General features: G+C 53.3%; 5 protein-coding genes across 5 annotated transcripts; 3 read left to right on the top strand and 2 right to left on the bottom strand.

The window, feature by feature from the left end:
* Window positions 1–155: 155 nt before the first annotated feature.
* On the bottom strand, window positions 156–1,699 carry LRP88_10199 (DUF1593 domain-containing protein; the record flags this gene model as incomplete). The annotated part of the gene is made up of 2 exons (XM_083246665.1): window positions 156–1,337; window positions 1,388–1,699. 2 exons carry the CDS (start codon window positions 1,697–1,699, stop codon window positions 156–158), a joined length of 1,494 nt encoding a protein of 497 aa, XP_083097778.1.
* Window positions 1,700–2,226: 527 nt separating this feature from the next.
* Window positions 2,227–3,627, top strand: LRP88_10198 (chaperonin 10-like protein; the record flags this gene model as incomplete). The annotated part of the gene is made up of 5 exons (XM_083246664.1): window positions 2,227–2,444; window positions 2,501–2,628; window positions 2,681–2,840; window positions 2,894–3,362; window positions 3,421–3,627. 5 exons carry the CDS (start codon window positions 2,227–2,229, stop codon window positions 3,625–3,627), a joined length of 1,182 nt encoding a protein of 393 aa, XP_083097777.1.
* An 894-nt stretch (window positions 3,628–4,521) lies between these two features.
* On the top strand, window positions 4,522–6,266 carry LRP88_10197 (uncharacterized protein; the record flags this gene model as incomplete). Its single annotated transcript, XM_083246663.1, has 4 exons — window positions 4,522–4,826; window positions 4,880–5,084; window positions 5,136–5,326; window positions 5,381–6,266. The coding sequence occupies 4 exons, from the start codon at window positions 4,522–4,524 to the stop codon at window positions 6,264–6,266; spliced, it is 1,587 nt and encodes a 528-aa protein (XP_083097776.1).
* A 1,435-nt stretch (window positions 6,267–7,701) lies between these two features.
* On the top strand, window positions 7,702–9,275 carry LRP88_10196 (uncharacterized protein; the record flags this gene model as incomplete). The annotated part of the gene is made up of 2 exons (XM_083246662.1): window positions 7,702–8,156; window positions 8,207–9,275. 2 exons carry the CDS (start codon window positions 7,702–7,704, stop codon window positions 9,273–9,275), a joined length of 1,524 nt encoding a protein of 507 aa, XP_083097775.1.
* Window positions 9,276–10,398: 1,123 nt separating this feature from the next.
* On the bottom strand, window positions 10,399–11,328 carry LRP88_10195 (aldo/keto reductase; the record flags this gene model as incomplete). The annotated part of the gene is made up of 1 exon (XM_083246661.1): window positions 10,399–11,328. The coding sequence occupies one exon, from the start codon at window positions 11,326–11,328 to the stop codon at window positions 10,399–10,401; it is 930 nt and encodes a 309-aa protein (XP_083097774.1).
* Between the last annotated feature and the right edge of the window lie 2,047 nt (window positions 11,329–13,375).

Genomic DNA, 13,375 nt, shown 5'->3' with positions numbered 1-13,375 from the left:
TATAATTCACTTGCCTGGTCAAGTTGCGTCATACAAACCCTTAACAGTGGTGCAGAACGCCACTACGAGTATTTATCGTAATACGTGACATGCTTGAATCTATTATGGAGTCATAGTTACGGAATATCGTATTTTTCTGCTAAGTTTACTTGATTTTATGCGGCAACCACATCGCCGATGGCCTCTCGAGGTGCCTGACCCCCCTTGAGATCCTTGTTCGTTGTCTGAATGATGACTCTCCTGTAACTCGTCAAGCTCGGCGTCCCTGAGTCTGTCACCTCGAGAATAATATGCAGGACCTGGCCCTTGGCGATGGCAGCTCTGCTAAGAAGCTCGACACAGCACTGCTCTGGAGGAGGGAGCGCCACATCGACAATCTTGTCGTTACCGTCCTTGTTCTCGATCTTGGTGCCATCTACCTCAAAGAATGTCGCCCATTGAGATGCGCTGGGATCGCGGTACTGCCACCACTTGTATGTGAGCTCGTCTCCGTCAGGATCATACGTTCCAGTGGCGTCAAGCGTGACGGTGGTGCCGGCCTCAGCGGAGATATAGATGGGCGAGGTGCCTGACGAGCCGTTGAGGGTGATGATGGGGTGGTGGTTGGCAGACGAAAGCGAAGGCGAGAGCGTCCATTGGATCCTGGCGGCAAAGTCATTCTGGTATGCGTCTCGCCAGCGCCAGATGGTTGCGTGGTTGGACTGGTATAGCTTCCCGTCCTTGCCTACTACCTTGTCGCAGGCGTCACTATAGTGCTTGCTTCCGAGACCATCTTCGCTGATGTCAGTGAGGAGGTAACGGCCTCCCCAGGAGCCATATTCGGGGTGCTCTGGGACGCCCAGGCCGTTCTGGATGAGGTATAGGAACGTAGGGGTGTCGCCCTCAGGGATAAACATATAGTCGGGATACGCAGAGCCCAGAGGACCGATCTGCACATTCTCCTTGAACCACTCCTTGGTAAGCTTGGAAAAGTCCGGGCCACCCTGGTCAAAGCCATAAAACTCGTCACCCGAGATACCAGTCCACGCAGCCATGCCGTACTGGTTCCATGCGTGCACCGACGAGATGTAGAAGATGTCGGGAAAGGTGTTGCGGATCCAAGCGCCCGTGTCGTCCTGGTCCGAGATGGTGTAGACCCTCAGCCTTGAGCGGATGGCGGCGAACTCGTCCTCGGGGATGGAGTGCTTGAGCTTGAAGAGGACCTGGGCGAGGACGTTGGTGCCACCCCAGACCAGGATCCAGAGGGGATCTTGTGATGGGGCCTTGACCCGCTCGAGGAGGAGCTCGCTGCCTTCGCTGAGGGGGATGTCATGACCGATAGCCTTGAAACCGTAGACCTGGGGGTGTCAGTGGTTGAATTGGGTTGTGTAGGAGGTAAGTGGCTTACTGGAGGTCCAGGCTTGATAATGCTCTTCAAGTACTCGGCGGTAGGGTATTGAAAGTCTGGGTGGGCATGCTTGTTGAGGTTATCGACAGCGCCCGCATATGCATCAACAATCTTGTGCATGTCCTGCGGACAGACCTTGGTCTTCATCCATGTCGAGGTGCATGCGACGAGACCTTCGGTGTTGAACTGGTTCGAGTACAAGAGGTATCGCACTAGCGACTCCGCATCGTCGGGCTCATTGGAGATGTCAGAGACGATAAAGACGCGGGGCTTGGAGGGGAAGAATTGGAGCTTTGCTGTGTCGGTAGCCATTGTGTCTGTGGTGCTGTGAATGAGACTGTACGTTCTACTTCGATTGGTATCATGGCATCCCCAGGTCATCATTATATCCCATCACCAACCATGCTCTTCGGACTCTTGTCATACACGTCTAGCACCTCCTCTTCCGAAGTTGAACCTAGCATCTCATGACTTTGCCGAATGGGGCATGTCTAAGCACCAGTTCCCCAGCTTGTGGAGATGGACAGGGGATGGGGTGTTGGTGTGGAGAGAGAGTGGACCATGTCGACGGGGGTCGTTTCTTTTGTGTCTTCTCGAAGCGGAAGGGCGATGCACTCGACGGGGAGGCCAGCTGATGCGCAGAGACTATGGATACATGCAGTAACGGATATGCGAAGAGGAAAGTCGAAACTCGGCTGTGCTTGTCGATAAGTTATTGGGGCGGATCATGATAGCAGAGGAGGCGACGACGATGTGGTGATTTTCTCTCTCTCCCATTTAACTCTTTTTCTCTACTCTCTCCCTCTTTTCCTCCTTCAACAGACAATAACTCAAACAAAATGTGCTCCATCTCAGAATCCAAACCCGTCACCAACGGCGAGCTCAAGCTCAAGCTCAACGGCACCGCCGCTTCTCAGTCCGAGCTTCTGCAGGCGCCTCTCCCGAACCCCTCGTTGGTGGTAACAGCCGATCACAACCTCAAGAGGGTCGATGCGCCCGTCTATGCGCCCAAGGCTGGCGAGGTGCTGCTTCACGTCAGGGCCACTGGCATCTGCGGGTATGCGGCGCGATTCCTTGTTTTTTGAAGGAAATAAACTAATTTGGCCGTTGTAGTTCCGATGTTCACTTCTGGAAGACGGGATGCATCGGTTCGCTCGTTTTCGAGGGTGACTGCATCATTGGACATGAGGCTGCTGGTGTTGTGATTCGATGCGGCGAGGGCGTCACCAACCTCAAGCCTGGTGAGAACCGACACTCTGAAACTAGAGGAATCATCAATTGACAATTTCCTAGGCGATCGCGTTGCTGTTGAGCCTGGTGTGCCCTGCGGAAACTGCTTCCTCTGCCTCGACGGCCGATACAACCTCTGCGAAGATGTCCAATTCTCGGGCGTCTACCCTTACGCTGGAACCCTCCAGCGATACAAGGTCCATCCCGCCAAGTGGCTTCACAAGTGAGTTTCTTCTCCTGGTCTTCAGCGCCAGCAATTGCTAACAATGCGCTTAGGCTCCCCGACAACGTTTCCTTCGCCGAAGGTGCCCTCCTCGAGCCTCTGAGCGTCGTCCTCCACGGCATCAACTCTGCCCCCATCACCCTCGGAACACCCGTCGTCGTCTGCGGAGCTGGCCCCATCGGCCTCCTCGCCCTCGCCGCCGCCCGTGCCTCTGGCGCATACCCTCTCGTCATCACCGACGTCGAGCCCAAGCGTCTGGCCTTCGCCAAGGAGATGGTGCCCTCGGCCATGACCTACCAGGTCGACATTACCAAGTCGGCCGAAGAGAATGGCAAGGCTGTGAGGAAGCTGTTTGGAGAGACCGAGTATGTCCAGCCGCGCGTTGCGCTCGAGTGCACTGGTGTCGAGAGCAGTGTTACTTCGGCGGCTTACATGGTGCGGAGAGGAGGTATCCTGATGGTTGTCGGCGTTGGAAGGGCCATCATGAACAACCTGCCATTCATGCACCTCTCTCTGGCCGAGGTATGTTTCTTCCTTTCCGTATGTTCAACCGACAACTCAGAGCTAACACACGCGACAGATCCAACTCCGATTCATCAACCGATACAAGGACACCTGGCCAGCTGGCATCGCCTGCATCGAGGGAGGCCTGATCGACGTCAAGAAGCTGGTGTCGCACGTCTTCCCTCTGGAGCAGGCCCTCGAGGGTCTGACTTTCTCGTCGGACCTCAAGAACGGCAGCATCAAGGTGCAGATTGTTGACGAGACTGAGACGACGTATTTCTGATGGAGGTCTTTAATGAGAATAAGAATGAGCATGAGCATATAGAAAAAGCGAGAGTGTTGTGTGTTTTGTTTTTTCAAGTTTTAGCATCGACTAGAGCGTATAGACATGTCGCGTGCCTAGAGTACCTATTCAATGTCAAATCTGTCTTTAGTATGCATACAAGTATCTATCGAGGGTTGTCTTTGACGTGTAGTTGCTGTTTCTTGGCACCAGTCATGTTCCATCTCTGCAACTCCATGCATGAACGACGTCTGCCAACAACGGTCAATCGTGTATAGCTGTCGGGTCTTGTTAGTCAACGCCCACTTGGCCACATCACTAATCATTGGTAAAACGCGTATGGCACGCAATTGACCTGTCTGTGCTCTACATCGGATCATGTTGAAATAGTTGCTCCGACATTACTCCGTACACCGCCGCTTAAGCCTTCATCCTTCAATACCTGCTGAACCCGTGCCACGAAAACAAGGAATAAAAACGCACCTCGTTCGCAACGCAGCCGTCTTAACGAGAAAACGTCTCGATCAGGAACCTTGACCCCCCGTACGAGTCGTGGACCCATCTGCCGTCCCACAGGTACCGACTCGCGTGGCCTCGCCTAGACCCTTTGCCAGTCTCGATCAGGCACTTCTAGACGCCCATCGGCGAACTATGCTCAAGATGGTGTCGTCCCGGGCCCCGAACTTTAACCACGACGCCGGGGTCGGAAAGCTGGAAAGTCACGCTGCCCGTGGGGAGATTTGCAAAACCCCAGATTGAGCTTGTTCCCGGGAGTCTGGGGTAATTATATAAGTAAGACCAAGAATGCCCTCCTGAGAAGACTCGAATCATCACCACCACGCTCTCAAGAGCAACTCTTTTTTTTCTTAATATCAAATCAATTCATCCTTCACAATGACGGCAAACCTCGAAAAGACAGGTGCCGAGCACTTTGACGGCGAGAACAATGATCTCGCCCACCTGGCCAACCAGGAGGAGCACGAGATGGGCAAGATCGAGTCCATCAGAAAGTACCCCCTCGCTTTCCTCTGGTCAATCTACGCCGTCTGGTGTATCCTGCTCGTGTCCTTCGAGAACCAGGCTGCCGGTAACATCATCGGTATCCCCGAGTTTCGAAAGGACTTTGGATACAAGTTCAACGGCGACTATGTCCTTCATGCCGACTGGCAGAGCGCCTTCCAGGGCGGCCCTGTTGCTTCGTAAGTCCATCTCCTGCTGTCACGAGTTGCTTCTCTGACTTTTGAAACCCCAGAGGCATCGTCGGTGCTCTTGGCTGCGGTGCCATCGCCGATTGGCTAGGCCGTCGCGCTGTAATCATCATCTGCCTTGTTATCACTTATGCTGCCATCACTATGGAATTTGTTGCTACTACCAACGCCGTCTTCTTTGGTGGCAAGTTCCTCAATGGCTTTGCTGTTGGTGCTCTGGCTTCCGTGACTGTGTCATATATCGGAGAGGTACGAATTATGCCAACTATTGTTCGTGTCAAGTCAATTAATAGTCAATAGATTACCCCCATGGCCCTCCGAGGTATGCTCACCTGTCTGTCCGCCCTCGCCTACACCCTCGGACCCTTTGCCGTCTCTCTCATCGTCAATGAGACGGGCACATACGACAGCCGCTGGGCGTACAGAGCCGTCTTTTGCGCTCAGTACGGCTTTGCTGTCGTCTCCACCATTTTCGTCTTTTTCATGCCCGAGTAAGTCGCGAGCCCAAAAGCTGTAGACGAGCATCGCTAACATTCAGCTCCTAGGTCTCCATGGTGGCTCGTCTCCAAGGGCCAGCAAGATCGTGCCCTCAAGTCGCTCGCCCGCCTCGGAAGCAAGGGTGAGGAGGGTCAGAAGCGTCTTGCCGCCATCAACAAGACCCTTGAGGAGATCAAGGCCGAGACCGAGGGTGCCACATACTTTGAGTGTTTCCGCAAGTCCAACCTCCGTCGAACTATCATCTCGATCGCCCCCCTGTGCATCCAATCCCTCTCGGGCATCATGTTTGCAGCTTCGTACTCGACCTACTACATGCAGCTTGCCGGATACACAACCAGTGAGAGCTTCAAGCTTCAGATTGTGCAGCAGGCTATCTCCATGATTGGAAACATCATGTCCTGGTACCTGGTCGACCGCATGGGCCGTCGCAACCTCACCTTCTACGGCCTCCTCATCCTCACCGTCATCCTCTTCGTCATGGCAGCCCTGGCTACCGTCGCAACCCCGGGGGCCATCAAGGGCACAGTGGCCATGATTTTGCTGTACTGCTGGTGGTACAACGTCACCATCGGAGCCACGGCCTATACCGTTCTGTGCGAGGTGTCTACCTCCCGCCTGCGTGTCAAGACTGTCGCCATCGGTCTGGCGTCCCAGAACGCTCTCAACATGATGTGGAGCTTTGTCCTGCCCTTCATGTTCAACCCAGACAAGGCCAACATGGGAGCCAAGGTCGGTTTCGTGTTTGGAGGCCTGGCCGTGATCAGCCTCGTCTTCCTGTGGTTCTATCTCCCAGAGACCGCCAACCGCACCTACGAGGAACTCGATGAGATGTTCACCAAGGGTGTCCCGGCCAGGAAGTTCAAGCAATATAAGCCTGAGGCTCAGGCCAATGGCGAAGCTGTCAAGACGGCTTATGATGCTGATGCGAAATGAGAACAATAGAAAGATAGATCGGTATGAGTAAGGCCATGTTGCTTGACGAATCACCGAGAAAACTGGTATAATAACGAGTTATTCCCTTCGACTGTGGCTGTGCCATCCATAGCCCAATAAATGTACGCTACTGTGCGGACTTGACCACATAGAATTTAAACGCAAATATCTTCCCCATCCTCTCTAATCGCTGGTTTCATCCCATATCAAAAGTTCCTGTGACCGCAGCTAGCCAGATGGCCAAGTGTGTCCCTGTTCGTTCTTGAGGCGAGTTTCTCGAGGACTTAGGGTAGGTAATCAACTATATATCTACCCTGACATTGCCTGCAACCTTCATACCTAGCTATGAGATCATAATCATCAGGCCAGGACGATTAATACTAGATAGGCTGCCCATGATCTCTTCACGATGGAGATGTGGTGGAAATTGCAGATGTTTCGGTTTTGGCCGATGGTATGCGGTTTCTTCGTTGGTGGTTATCAACAACTTGTTAGTGAAGGACATAGCACCCAGAATGACTTTATGTGGCGGTTCATGTTAGATTCAAGAAAAGAAGAACGGTATGTTGGGATAGCATACTCAGTACATTATCATTTCAACTTGACAAACATCCATACACACATGATGGAGGAGGAATCGTTGGGTTCCAGCTGTGATGATCAAGACAGTGGGTGCCTCAAGCACGTGCGTTTACTGGTCAAGCCACCAAGACAAGCCCACCGCCACCTTTCAACGGCCAAGTGAATATCTCAACTTGAACTCTACACTTCAGTCAGCATAAAACACCATGGTTTTTATCGAGGCAACACAAACAATGTCGCCGTCCGAGCAATGCCTCGCTCCCGCTTACGCTCCCGTGCCAGCCCCGGCCAGTTCATGTTCAACGGTCCAATCCCAAGGCCGCGCCGATGCTACTAAGCCTCCATGACCCTAGTCCACCCAGCGCTTGGGCTTGGGTATTATGGGTGTGCTGACGTCGCAGATACCCACCCAAGAGGCCCATCTGACGCGAAATCCTTCCCTCGACCTGCCCAGTAAGGCTGCTTACTTGCTGTTGCCTATGCGCGAAACCCGAGGGGAGGCTGTGGCGCATACTCTTGGCAGCCCCAGCTCAGTCAGACTCGTCACTCCCTCCACGAGGCAATTCAGCTCACGAGACCACCTGGATTGGCAGCCTCGTTATTGCTTCCGTCTTGTCTTGTTGCATGTGAAGGAAATACCGCCTTACCCTTGTGCGGGATCTCTTTCCGAGGACGCTTTATCTATTCTCGTTTCGACCCTGGTTGATCTTTAATTTATTTTCGCAACCTCCATACCCAGCGACTTCCCCAACTTCTCTCGACTGGTAATCGCTATCACCTGGAGCTCCTTCATGGCAACCAGCTGTCGCTTCTGCTGATTCCTCTCACCGCGTCACCTTACTGGATCGTCAAAATGGGCACGACAACTGAATACTTTCGCTCTCAGATTGGAGAAGCGTCCGTCATCGACTATTCACACACTGATTTTCCATGGAAACTCTTTGTCAAAGATGTCTACTACTTTTTCGTCTACATCTGGGCTCTGCCTTGGATCGTCTGGCCCATGTACCCTTTTAGATCCAAGGAATTTGATGAACTCTACCCAACACCGCAGAACCTCTTTTGCGTTCTTGTCCACCTGGTTCTAGCCATCCTACAGCTAGCCTTCATCATTGCCTTGCCTTTTTCGGTGGTCTTGCCAGTTTGGATGGCAGCGGCGGGCATTGCTGGGTTCATGGTCCTCAATTCGCTGCTTTGCAAGCTGTTGAACGGCTCTAAGGATACGTACAATTCGGAAGAAAAGTACGCCAAGGCACTGCCTGAACATGAGCATGAGCAGTGGATTTTCTTGAATGGTGTTGCTGTCGGGTATGTATATTCTGGACACTCCATTTAATATCAGTGCTGACTAGTCTCAGGGAGCATTGGATGCAGGCAAATCTGAACCGTCTAGCTCTCACTTTTGGCCGTCCCATCCTAGGAGTTCACAATCGAACTTCCGGAGTCATTTTTGATGTCGTCGAGTGTCTAATTCAGCGAAATTTCGGCTACGCAACAGGGGATGTTCGAATTGCCTTCAAGATTCTCAAAGATGTCTTGTACGATCCCAGCAAGTCTAAGGTTATCTTCATCCTGCACTCTCAAGGAGGAATCGAGGGTGGCTTGGTTCTCGACTGGCTACTTCAGGAGCTACCGCAGGATCTACTTTCCAAGCTCGAAGTCTACACCTTTGGCAACGCCGCGAACCACTTCAACAACCCCCATCGCCATAGATCGTCGCAAGCCCTGTCGTCGCTCAAGCCCCTGTCTGCCATGAGTACCGTTCTCACTGAGACAACTATCGACTCTCCCACCAGTATTCCTCTAGACACCAAGAAAGGCTTGAACGTCAGCATCCCCAACCTCCTCAAGAAAGAGAATTCCGTGGCGTCATCTACCCGCTCCTTCTCAGCCGCGAAAGACCGCGCATTGAGCCATGTTGAGCACTATTGCCATGGTACAGATTTCGTATCGATCTGGGGAATTCTGCATTTTGCGACTAACCGGATGGGGTCCCATGACCTGCCGCGCTTCCAAGGTCGACTCTTTTCTAGAGCCAACGGCAAGGGAGGTCATCAGATGAACCAGCACTACCTCGAAGGCATGTTCCCTCTCAAGGTGGACCCCAAGACTGGAGAGTATACCGGCGCCGACGAAGACAACGAGTTCATGAATGAAGTGATCAAGATTGGTCAGGAGGGCGAAGCCTCGGCCAACGCCCGTGAAGCATTTGAGATTAGCTGGGCCGGTACGCAGGGTTTCGGAACCGGAGAGATCTCGACACCGGTGGAAGTGCACGGAGTCTCAAGTAGGGAAAAGTCGAGACGTAGCGAAGTGCGTGTGAAGGATGTCAGTCGTCTTTGGGCGTACAGGAATGGCCAGAGCCCCGTGGAGATACCCCCTATGCTGATTACCGAGAATGGTGTCCCGCGAACAGCCACCTTGTAGGGCTGTGGAAGGCACCGCGCGGGTGTGTATGGGAACATGAAGGCGTTGCGACGAAGTTATAAGTGAAGGCTACAAGGTTGTATGTGTTGGAGGTTGAGACGACAAGGGTTAAGGCATTGCCAGGGCGTTATTGTTTACGGCGTGTATCGCCTCTTTTATACACCAATTCAACTTGCGAGTTTTGGGTTCTCTCAAAAATGGTATGACACCCACATTGGATGTTTCGAGCTTATCAACATTCTTTTCGCCTATTGTGATCCATTTCGCCCCTTATGGGTCTTCCCCAGTTCGCCTCTATCCCCATACTCCAGATATCGTCAATCACACATGAAGCCCCGCCTCCACCTCCGCAATCTCAGTCTTTATCTTTATTAAGTGGCTCCAAAGTGATCTTCAAGTAGTTCATCCATCTCATCGGGTATCGTGAAAGGTTTACATGTTGCATCAAAACATCTCCTCAACCAAAGCAACCAGAACCACACGTGATGCTCAGCCCTACGATGAATGATTTCGCGGAAAATCACGTGCCCGGAAGAAAAAGAAAACAAAGAGAATCGCCCGTCCCCTGGGCGTGCATGCTGCGAACCCCTGACTCGCCTTGTGGGCCATGACGGGATGTGAGTGGGTACACGCAGTCCGGCCATTTCCAAAGTTAGCCTTCGGGATTATCTTTCAGCCTCAATGGGAGTACGTCATTCGTGCCTGGAAGGATGAAAGGATGGAAGAATTCCGAAGAGGATCTGCAGGTGAGAAAAAAGTTTGCTGCATGAACAGGGAAGCTGTAGGTAACAGAAACATTTCTATTGGTTCAAGTGTGTATTTGTGTATCTGTCTGTCTATCTGCTGTAAAACAATGGGCAGCAAGACCGCTTTATCGTGAAAAGGTAACAAAACTCCGACCATTTCTAGGTCTATCCCTCTAGAAATAAAGTACCAAAAACATTGCCGGGGACCGCGAGAGTAGTGACTGGGCTTCACACGCTCTCATGAGGTCGACGCGATGCTTTGGGGGAATCATGCGTCGAGCAATCCCAGTTGCGACGCTTAGAAAGAGTGGTAGGCGGGTTTAAGTTTACCCAGCCATTTCCACTGGTTGTCATAAAGTCGTTCATTCATATTTCGTTCAGTCCTTGGACTTGTGCATGGAGCCAGTGACATAGTTCTCCTCAAGGGCGTCGATGCGGGCAATGTCGCCAGCAGCGAGCTCAAAGTCGAAGCTGTTGAGGTTGCTCTCAATGCGGTGGGGAGTCAAGCTCTTGGGCAGCACAACGTTGCCGCGAGCAGCGCTCCAGTTGAGAAGGATCTGGGCAGGGGTCCTGCCATACTTGTTGGCAATCTCAACAATGGTAGGGTCCTCAAGCTTGTTGCCACGAGCCAGAGGAGAGTAGGCCTCGATCTTGATGCCGTGCTTGTTGCAGAGCTCGACGAGGGTTTGGCGCTGGCAGAAGGGGTGGACCTCGACCTGGTTGACGGCAGGGGGAACGCGGGCGTTCTCCAGGAGGTTCTCCATGTGGGCAGCTCCAAAGTTGGAGACGCCAATGGATCGAACCTTGCCGAGCTTCTGGGCGGTCTCCAGAGCACGCCAGCTCTCCAGGCGTTTCTCCTCATCTTGAGCAGGGGAGTGGATCAGGTAAAGGTCGAGATAGTCGAGACCAAACTTCTCCAGCGAGGTGCAGAGAGCCTCAAAGGTGGCCTCATAGCCGTGGTCAGAGTCCCAGAGCTTGGAGCAGATGTAGACGTCCTCACGAGGAGTACCGGTCTTCTCGAGCCAGCGGCGGATGGCACGACCACAAGCCTCCTCGTTGGCATATCGGGCGGCAGAATCGATGTGGCGGTAGCCAGCGTCCAGCGCGGCAGTGACAGCGTCCTCGGTCTCCTGGCCGTTGGGGGCCTTGTAAACGCCGAGGGCGACCTGGGGAATGTAGTTGCCGTCGTTGAGCTTGACGGAGGAGACGGAGCCAGAGTGGCTGCGGGTCTGGGTCTGCTCAACGGGCTTCTTGACATAGATCTCACGCTCGGGAGAGGTCTCGGGGGTGATAGCGGAGGGAGCCATTGTGAAGATAGTGGTGGATGTGGTGTAAGGCAAACGCTGTTTCTGTAAGACGGAGAACAAGGAGAGGCCTCGAGGATATCAGAAAGTGTAGATGGTAGAGGCTTGAGAGATGATGGAATGGAGGATGAAAGCAACGGGCTGGACGCATGGCGTGTCCTCGACGTCTTAAATACCTGGATTCATTGCTTCCATGTCTCCTCGATCCCGATCAATTCTCATCCAGATATCCCTGGCCTTGCTCAAGCACGCTTAGAGCTGAGCGTATTCGTCCATCTCACAAGCTCGCCGGCATCCCTCACGGCCGTCCTTGCCGCCCGATACAATACTGTACTGTATCAACACCGCCCCCGTCATTGCTCGACGCTGGTGTGGGCCGTGGAGTGACCCCTGGGGACCCCGTCTTACCGTGGATTCAACTGAACACCTTAATAAGAGGGTACGTACGGAGTACACTCACGTACATGGTGAGAGTGGGTATGGTGGAGAGGCTGGCGATAACACACATGCGGGATTTTATCTCGAGGGTCCATTCTTTCGTTTTCGTGTCTCCAGTTGATGGACGAGCCGCAGTCTGGAAGGATGACGGCAGTGTGGAACTGGCGATGGATGGCTGGATGTCTGCGGACTGCAACGTCTGGCCAAGGAACCACAAGGGAACTACAGAGCGCGCAGCGAGTGGCGCAGACGCCTCCTGCGAGATCCCTGAGAGATCCAGACAGATCCACTAAAAGATGGACCCTGAATATCAACGCCAGCGAGTTTGGCGACGCTTCGAGGGGGCCTGTGACGACATTCTAGAAGTTTTGGCATCAAACCTTGGGAAGCGGTGGAGCTGGTATCGAGGCGACGAGCCGTGAGTAGCCTGCCTTTGGGAGACCATAGCGAACCGTTAAAAACCGTGAGAAGTGTGAGATTTGGCTGACTCGTAGAGCTCGTAGAGGCGCGTTGAATGGTGCATGTGAAGATGGCTTCTGCTGAGAAATGGGAGAGCTTTCCGAGCTTGAGCTTCTTGGAGGAGCTATCCGAGTTCGGTTTCCGTTCAAATTACGGAGAGGTACGTACCTTCCTGGCGAAACGTGAAAAATCTCCTTGGGAAGGAGGGACGGGATCTTCTGTAACAGACACAGAATGGCACTGTGTTTATGCACGCAACGATCCATCAGCTGCACAGTGCAGGCCGAAACGTAAATCCCCGGCCAATCACGCACCTTTAGATAATAGCCCGTTCCGTCAACAACTTCTCGGCCATGTTCCAACTTCATCCCTGCAACAACTGCAAACTAGTCGACGTTGGACCGTAAGACGACAGGCCTCGGACACGCGGCTGGCCTAACTGAAGCCTCCGTTATCTTCTCAGCTCCACCTCCCTGCAGCCTTTCACGCATCCTGACCCTCTTATTCCTCTCCTCCGAGCAGCCGGTGCTTCAGCGATTGGCCTCGACCCTTCAGTCAACCTCGCTGGACCCACGTGATGGAGACGGCACTCAGGATATCTGACGGTTTTCTCGCCAGCGGCGTCAGTTTTTAACCGAGTGAGACAGTTGCCCGGCCGTCCATCGCGCACCGGGCGGCTTCATCGCCCAGGAGTGGACTCGGTCTGCCAGAGACGGCATCCACGCCCCAATCTTGTTGGCCGCTCGTGGTCCGTTTGCTTGGTTGCAAATGTCTCAAGCTGATGTATCTCGGTGGAGCCAAGCGGACTTCTCAGCCTGTTTCTGCGCAGTTTTCCTGACTGTATCTGACGGACCTTTGCTTGATCTGAACGGGAACTGTGTTGAGCACGGTAAGAGTTCCCCGTCGCTATCCACGATCCAGAGTCTGATACGGAACAGAGTCCCACGAGTTTGTCCATCTTCTCCAGCTATGGTCTGGGGTGCGTCTTTAGGGGTTCGTTTTCCTATCGACTTACACGCGACCTCTTGTCTCTGCTCCCAGTCTCACGTCCTATGGCCATGTCAAGAGGCTGAGATAACTCAGGGCCCTGGTCCCTGAAGTCCCTGGAGGCAACTTTTCACATGTCTGCGCGCTTCAGGGTCTCTTCGTACCA

This window comes from Fusarium phalaenopsidis (assembly GCF_050370095.1).
Source record: "Fusarium phalaenopsidis strain FUZ10S chromosome Unknown contig_32304, whole genome shotgun sequence".
Taxonomy (NCBI): domain Eukaryota; kingdom Fungi; phylum Ascomycota; class Sordariomycetes; order Hypocreales; family Nectriaceae; genus Fusarium; species Fusarium phalaenopsidis.
This window is presented reverse-complemented; position numbering and strand designations above follow the sequence as displayed.